This window comes from Drosophila yakuba, chromosome 3R, assembly GCF_016746365.2.
Source record: "Drosophila yakuba strain Tai18E2 chromosome 3R, Prin_Dyak_Tai18E2_2.1, whole genome shotgun sequence".
NCBI classification, from domain to species: domain Eukaryota; kingdom Metazoa; phylum Arthropoda; class Insecta; order Diptera; family Drosophilidae; genus Drosophila; species Drosophila yakuba.
In genome coordinates, this window is record NC_052530.2 from 9114671 (window position 1) to 9122523 (window position 7853).

General features: G+C 40.4%; 2 protein-coding genes across 4 annotated transcripts; both read left to right on the forward strand.

The window, feature by feature from the left end:
* The first annotated feature begins 1192 nt into the window (after window positions 1-1192).
* Window positions 1193-3593, forward strand: LOC6536071 (facilitated trehalose transporter Tret1). 3 transcript variants are annotated; one of them, XM_039375807.2, is made up of 8 exons: window positions 1193-1417; window positions 1478-1595; window positions 1660-1771; window positions 1835-1965; window positions 2041-2375; window positions 2602-3014; window positions 3073-3337; window positions 3398-3592. In XM_039375807.2, the coding sequence occupies exons 1-7, from the start codon at window positions 1366-1368 to the stop codon at window positions 3268-3270; spliced, it is 1359 nt and encodes a 452-aa protein (XP_039231741.1). In that variant the 5' UTR covers window positions 1193-1365; the 3' UTR covers window positions 3271-3337; window positions 3398-3592. The 3 variants fall into 3 exon arrangements, with proteins under 3 accessions (XP_039231741.1, XP_015047546.1, XP_039231742.1); XM_039375808.2 differs by having other exon boundaries at window positions 1352-1421; window positions 3398-3593; XM_015192060.2 differs by lacking the exons at window positions 3073-3337; window positions 3398-3592 and having other exon boundaries at window positions 2041-2374; window positions 2660-2719.
* A 387-nt stretch (window positions 3594-3980) lies between these two features.
* Window positions 3981-6837, forward strand: LOC6536072 (facilitated trehalose transporter Tret1). The gene is made up of 7 exons (XM_039375806.2): window positions 3981-4163; window positions 4223-4340; window positions 4404-4515; window positions 4598-4728; window positions 5332-5684; window positions 5826-6238; window positions 6299-6837. The coding sequence occupies exons 1-7, from the start codon at window positions 4082-4084 to the stop codon at window positions 6494-6496; spliced, it is 1407 nt and encodes a 468-aa protein (XP_039231740.1). The 5' UTR covers window positions 3981-4081; the 3' UTR covers window positions 6497-6837.
* The last annotated feature ends 1016 nt before the right edge of the window (window positions 6838-7853 follow it).

Here is a 7853-nt window from a genome sequence, read left to right on the forward strand (position 1 = left end):
AACTAACCTGTTGGGAAGAATAGAACTCCAAACTCGCCAGTATTAAGTGCATCATGCATCCGGAATGTTAGCTAAACCAGATAGGCGAGTGAAAAGTAATGGTAATGCCTGAAATCTAAACTCCCGATCTTGCCTGTGCTCTGGTGGCCAATTTATCGCCACTGACAGCTGAACAAACGAAAGTGATATCTTAGCATTCGAATTTCGAACCTAGTGAACAATTGTGTGCTAATGACGAAAGACAAGCGGTTGGCCACCAGAGAAGCGAGCATGGGTACTTATTGCCTGGGTTGTGTCAAAGTGCCGGACTGGGTTATAAAATGGTCACGGACTGCAGACCGAGGACTGCAGATGCAAATGACACAGAAAAAATGTGATATTTTTTATTGAGCATTTTACAAACGGCACAACAAACCGCAGGGCATGACCTCCGACCGCGCAGAGCCGCAGCCACGAAACCCGACGACGGAGTCGACGGATTCCCAATGGAATCACGATGGGCCCAATCGTTTTTGTGCATTAAAATGCAACCAAGATTTATGTAAGCCGCTGCCAAAGTTGCAGAGCTGGTAGCGCAGGAACCCCTCATTATCGATCGATATAGGCGGCCAGACGAGACAGTCGATGAGAGACTGACTGCTTGAGTGGGGCCAGGAACCGCATATAATAACTTGATCACAGGAAAATCATTTATTGTGACACGATCGCCAATTGGGACCCGATAAACCCTGTCTTTGAATGAGATTCTCCCCCACTCGCCATTAACTTGTTGTCATGCTGTTTGATTGCCCTGCTTGTTTGCTTTTTCCCCCACTGATTAATATCTCTGTGGGACCTAATTGTGCACAGATAAAACAAACATAGTTCCGCGAATTTCATGATTTTATTATTTGTTTGCTCCGTACGTACTACTTTGGTATAATAATCTCTACGGGGAGAGCATTTCCTCATCCACTTTGCTGTCATTTGGGTTATGAGTAAACATAAGATAAAAGCGAATTTCATGCGTTTGCGTATTTTATACCTCTATTAAGTGGTTTCCCCACTCTAATGATGCGAAAAGGGCCACGAAAATCTATGTTTGTTTCATGGACTCTATGAACCATTATATCTTAAGATTAAAAAGCAACGGCTATTACAAATTAAATTACTATTTCCTAGAGTTTTAAAACATGCATCATATTTACATTCTCATAGCACTCAAACTGAATTAATTGTTGTTTTAATTCATAAGTCAACCAGTAGAGTTTGTGTTTCTTTCTGTCTTAATGCAGGAAAATCGAAGTGTCAACTAAAGAAGGCATCCCTCATGTCATATTATATGATCAAATCATCATTTCAGCTAGCTCCAGGCAACGATAGAATATGCAACTCTGTAGCAGACGCACCCGCTGGCAGTTGATTTCCACCCTGATATGTGGGTAAGAATCCGGTGGTCTGTTTGATTAATTGGTGATAGGTAATATGTTTTTACCAGTGTGCATTATGGCATTGGCTCAAGGAATATCCCTAGGATGGTTCTCGCCCACTCTGCCCACTCTCATCTCCGACAACAGTCCAATTGGAAAACCAATTGACATCAGCGAGGTGAAGTGGTATGTCAGCAATTGAAATAGTGAATTTTGGTATAAATATAAATGGCATCATTGAGATTTGCAGGATCGGTGCTGCTTTTGGAATTGGGTGTCTGTTTTGCAATTTGGTAATTTGCGTACCGGTCTCGTATTTCGGAATTAAGAAGTGCATGTATTTCGTGCCCCTACCAAATATCGTAAATATAACTTTGCCTAAGTTTAACGAGCTCCCAAAAGACTAAGCACCAAAATGTTTACAGATCAATTGGATCCTAATCTACTTCGCAAGCAAATCCGCATATTTTTATGTGTGTCGTGTACTTTTGGGACTTTCTGGTGGCACTTTGGTGGTTTGCTTTCCTGTATTTATCGCGGAAGTATCTGATAATAGGTATGTCATTTCAAAACGCAACTGCTAGCTAAATCGAATAGTATTCAGACTAGTTTAACCACAACTTTCCTCAAGCATTCGTGGCACTCTAGGCTCTATTTTTATAATGACCCTCTGTAGTGGCATAACGGTGGGATTTGTATTGGTCTATTGCCTATCCTACCATGTGCTTCCGTGCGTCGTCATAGTCCTGCCAATTCTATATTTGTGCCTCATCATTCCCCTTCCTGAGCCGCCACAGGACTTACTGAAACGGGGCCATGAAGAAAAGGCCGAAAAGTCTTTTTGTTTTTACAACAATTTCTCGAAGGATCCAGCCGAACAGGAAGAAATTAAAGCTGAATTTGTAAACTTGCGAAATAAAGTCCTTGACAGCGGCATATCAGAGAAGTTTACTCGTGCAGATTTCTGTAAGTTAAGAATTGGTGATAAAATAACCAAATTTAGGGAACACTTCCTTGTAGACATCGCGCGTATTAAATCAATTTGTATTTTAAATATATTATTATTTTATATATAAAAGGCCAGAAATCTCCAGAGGCCAGCCACTCTAACATTAATATTCTTCCTGTGATACATCATTATCTTAGAAAAACTGATTTACTTTACAATGATACATTTTTATCTTTAATTCAGTTAACAAGGTCTCAGGGAAAGCATTTGGGCTAATCGCTGTTGTGCTGGTCTCCAATCAACTGTCGGGATCTTTTGCCATCTTCAACTATGCGTCGACCATCTTCGAGCAGCTCGGTAGCAGGATGGAACCTAATTTATGCGGCATATTTCTGGGTGTTTTGCAGGTTTTGGGATTGATCAGCGCCGTTTTCCTGGTAGACCGAGTGGGTCGTCGACGCCTTTTGATCCCATCGCTGGCCGGAGTGGGTATGGCGGAGCTGGGTGTGGGTCTATTGAAGTCCTTTGCCTCACAGGAATTCTTAAACCGCAATGGTTGGATTGGACTAACCCTAATGGGCATTGTGTCTTACACGGTGTCTGTGGGCATAGTGGCTCTCACATTTGTCATCATAGTTGAGCTTCTGCCCTTAAAGGTAAGCTCGGGTATGCTTATTTCTCAAAGGATTTTACTTTAAACTCTTGATCTTGCAGATCCGCGCCCCTGGCATCTCCATTAGTATGTGCGGACTCAGTGTCACCATATTCATTGCCCTCATGGTTTATCCTGTCCTGATCAACGATTTTGGATTGCATGTCACAATGTTTATTTCTGCGGGTTTTTGCCTACTTGGCTTAGTAGTTCTGGGAATCTTTTTGCCTGAGACCAGGGGCAAGAGCATTACCCAATAATGAGTAATTTTCTAATAAGTGTTAAGTAAAACCAGTACAAATCGGATTCACGTCAATTCAAGTCTAGGTAAGTGATAATCAGCGAGGTTTACGAAATCGGACCTTAGCGAAAGCGATATATTTCTAGCAGCAAGCCATAAGGGATAAAAGAAAGCGTATTGAGATAAACCATTGAAATATGTCTAGATTTATGCATTATGTATGTAGAATATGCATTCCACTTAATAAATATTCTAATTGCCTCTTCCTTCCATTATCTGATGTAATGTTTTATAATAATGTTTCATGATCTGCATTTGGAATAAAGAACAAAAAAAGCTGTACATTTTAAAGGGAAAATGTATAAAAATTCATAATAAATGTGTACATGGTGATAACTATAAAAAATACAATACAATGTATACAATGACTTTGCCGATCTTAGGTAAATATTGTCCCCTTACTCATGCAAAGTTATGCAAATTTACATAGTCTTATTGCTGCTATCCAACAGTTCAACGGCAAGATTAGGCTGACTGTCAAGTGCTATTTGCAGACTTCCCCAGACCTCTTCAAATGGGAGCGTTTTGCATTAATCAGCGGTACTACGTTCCGACTACTTAAAACTTATCTAATCTTCAACAATTTTATAATCGTCATTATTGTTTACGATTACCAGAAGATTGGGAAGTAAGCTTATCTGACGTGATTTCCACTACATAAGCTCTTGTCACTCAAATTGAGAACCCTCAGTAGACAAACGAGCGCCCAGTGGTTAATTCGGAATCGAAAAGCGGAACATTTTCAGGAGTCCTAAATTAATATATGCAATATGACTTTTGATTCAAGTCCACCGCAGAAGTTGAGTGTTTTTAGTGCGCGGTACCGATGGCAATTTATTGCCACCATGACGGGTGGGTTAAAATACAAAGAACCCTAGAGCAATATTATTAAAGTTCACAAATAATCCAAGTGCATATTATGACGCTGACCCATGGAATTGCCGTGGGATGGCTGTCCCCCTCTCTTCGACTGCTCGGATCTGACGAAAGCCCCCTGGGGGATCCCCTGACCATTACCCAGGCATCCTGGTAAGCTTGATATCCTGCCAGTAGAAATCCCGGTGGTTTAACTCTTCGATAACTCCTCGTCAGGGTTGGCTCACTTATCGGCCTAGGCTCGCTGACCGGCAATATAATCTTCGGACTGCTACTCGATCGGTTGGGCCGTAAAGTGTGCATGTATTTCCTGGCCATACCCAATATGGTAGATAAAGTTCCAAATTTGTTCAAGGGGTTTCCCAAGAGCTTGAGTCACTGCACGTTTTTTTTTTTTGTAAATTCGGTAGATCTACTGGATCCTTATCTATTCCGCCCAAGACGTTACTTATCTGTATGCTGGTCGATTCCTGGCGGGAATGTCCGGAGGTGGCTGCTACGTCGTATTGCCCATATTCATAGCCGAAATTGCCGACAATAGGTAAGTCGCGTCATTTTCGATTGAGGAACAACATTTCCGATTAAAGGTAATCTATTAATTATAGATTATTTCAAGTTTTACGTGCACTGATAAGCTCAGACTACGATCATATATTCAATAATATCGAAACACGTTTGTCTACCTTATAACGATTAGATATAGGTCGGGGAAATATAGTACGATTGAAGGTAATTAAGTGGAATTCAGGATTGCCTGTTTTCAGTAACCGTGTGGCGGAAAATTAATTTGTTTAAGGCATTTCTTTTTATTTTAACATATAACTTGAGTATAGTTGCGCCAAAAAACAGATAGAAAAAATGATTTTAATCAAAATTGCCGGAAGCTCATTGCTTAGTCCAACTATACTTGAAAAAAATTTACTTTTCATCCGATTTTGACATCATATTTGTTGATCGTCAATATTTAGTGGATAGAGAATAATTGATTTAACGTCCATATTAGAAGTAGTGAGCATCGAATCTAAAAATCAGGTCGTCTTTTAATGATCACATACATTCTTATTTATGTATATCCATTTAACACTTAAATCCATAACATGAATTATTTTAATATAAACTTAAATACAATCCATCATGATCTTAGCGTTCGGGGAGCGTTATCGTCCATGGCCATGATGTACGTTAGCATCGGTATGATGGTTGGCTTTACATTGGCCTCGTATCTCTCGTACAAACTGATGCCGTGTATTATCGTTGCTCTGCCAGTGGTGTTTATTCTGGCAATTATTGGCTTATCGGAGACACCGCAATATCTGCTGAGACGAGGCCGCGATGACCAGGCCGAGAAGTCTTTCTACTTCTACAAGAATCTAACGCCACCCACTTCCTCCGACAAGGAAGCTTCTAAGCATGACGCGGCTAAAATTGAGTTTGACACATTTCGACTTCAGGTTCTCAGCGGCGGCGTCACCGAGAGCATTTCTTGGCGAGATTTCAGTGAGTACGATATGAAAATATTTGTAGATTGTATAATATTGCGCCATATCAGCACTCTATTCTAATGAAAATGATAACAGTTAAAGTACAAAATATCTATAACTATGTAAGGTCTGTTAATATAACTACGTACCCTTGCAGTAAACGTGCCTACACTGAAGATATTCGGCCTGATCTTTGTGCTGATCATCTGCAATCAGCTGTCAGGGAGCTTCGCCATATTCAACTACACATCGCACATTTTTGCGGAGCTGGGCAACAATCTTGATCCGAACACCAGCACCATTGTGGTTGGAGCTGCCCAGCTGGTGGGAATATTCAGTGCTGTGGTCCTGGTGGACAGACTGGGTCGTCGTGTTCTGCTCCTCACCTCGATGGGTGGAATGGGCTTGGGTGAGCTCTCCATTGCTCTACTAAAGTGCTTCGCCTCGGAGGAATTTCTGAATCAGAATGGATGGCTTCCTTTGCTTATCATGTGCCTTGTGGTCAGCATTGCTTCACTAGGAGTTATTGCATTGATCTTCATCATCATCATTGAGCTGCTCCCAGCTAAGGTGAGTGCTTCGGAAAAGAAGTCTATGTGCAATTTACGAATGTTTTCCTTACCAATGCAGATCCGCTCCATTGGCACCTCCTTGAGCATGGCCACATTTAGCGGATTTATCTTTGTGGCTCTGAAGATCTACCCCACAATGATCTACGATCAGGGCCTGGCTGCCACCATGTTCATGTCGGCGGGCATGTGCCTCTTCGGATTCATTGTCTTGGGACTGTTTCTGCCGGAGACCAAAGGAAAGCTGATGACGCACTGATGACATCAACCTCGGGCCCAGCGGCCACGCCAGTTGGATGCTTTTGTTGGCCCATTGCATAAGCTGCGGGATCCAAAATGCTCCTATGTCAGGAGTACTCACTCAATAATTTGTGGCACAATAGCGGCATCGGCTCATTCTGAACTCTTGAACTTAATTCAATTTGTAAGCATTGCGGTTTTCTTTCAAATTACTGTACATAAAAATTTAATTTAATAATTTGGTTGGGAGAAAGTCTTGGGTCTGTGATCTTGTGATTGATAAGCGCAAAATTGTAAATGAATAGCCTAAAGTCACCTATAGCTTTTAATAAAGTAAATTTGAATTAGATGTTAAAACAATCGAGATTTATGTTTTTATTTACAGCTAACTCTTTAAAAAGTATTCAATTCATTTGCCATTCATTATTGCATTTGCCGTATTCATTTGGCGTATTCTCTGGGATGTGGAGAACTTATTAACATACTAAGACATGAAAAATAAGATAACAATACTTAAACGTATAGTTTATATTTACAAATACTATATCTGATTAACTAGACTAAAAAATAAATTAACTTTTTCTGAGTTTTGAAAAGTTTGTTCACTACTTTAATATTTTATATTATAGGTCACTGTTTCTGTTAGGTTACTTTATTTCCCAAATGTGTTTCACAGTAAGTTTACAAAAAGCAATCTGTGCCATTCGACCCCGACCGGAATCAGAGATCGGAGATCTCACTCATCGATCGATCTTTTCCTCAACCGATAATATCGATGCACAATGGTCCTTACATTCTAATATAATGCTCACACTATCGTTATGTTATATTTATACAATAATGTTAATTTGTACAATAAGGTATTTCTACTATGTTTCTACAATATGTTTGCATTTTCTTCGCTTACTCATCTTTCCATATCGATTCCTACTATCAGACAGTTTTGTTCGCTTCCTTAATGGACCATAATTTGCAGTGATAAGCCTGCGATGTAACAAGAAAATACTTTTTTTTAGCCGCTTTCCAGCGATCAATCCGCAATGCAAAATTAATGAACTCGCAAAAGCCTAGAAGATAAAGCCCCAGCTAAGGTAAAAAGCCAGGCAACCAAAGCTGCAAAGAGCCAAACAATGACTCATAAATTCAACACAATAAAAATTATTTATTTTGCTTCTACGACGGGCACTTTTTGAGCTCTGCAAATGCAGTTTCAGTGCAAATTAAGCGCCACAATGTGAGCGAGGAGAAAAGAAAATTTGATCGCTATGACAGGACACACAAATCTCGCTCAGATCTTCAGAGACGATGCCAGCCGAAACAAAGCCCAGATGGAGATGGCGCTGGAGCTGCAGTCGAAAAACCCACAGAGCCACAAT

Coding starts and splice junctions, on each gene's coding strand:
- LOC6536071 (XM_039375807.2), top strand. CDS start 1,366: ATGCAACTCTGTAGCAGACGCACCCGCTGGCAGTTGATTTCCACCCTG. Junction 2,376..2,601: donor GTTTACTCGTGCAGATTTCT/GTAAGTTAAGAA, acceptor TCTTTAATTCAG/TTAACAAGGTCTCAGGGAAA. Junction 3,015..3,072: donor TTGAGCTTCTGCCCTTAAAG/GTAAGCTCGGGT, acceptor TTGATCTTGCAG/ATCCGCGCCCCTGGCATCTC.
- LOC6536072 (XM_039375806.2), top strand. CDS start 4,082: ATGACTTTTGATTCAAGTCCACCGCAGAAGTTGAGTGTTTTTAGTGCG. Junction 4,729..5,331: donor GCCGAAATTGCCGACAATAG/GTAAGTCGCGTC, acceptor TCATGATCTTAG/CGTTCGGGGAGCGTTATCGT. Junction 5,685..5,825: donor CATTTCTTGGCGAGATTTCA/GTGAGTACGATA, acceptor GTACCCTTGCAG/TAAACGTGCCTACACTGAAG.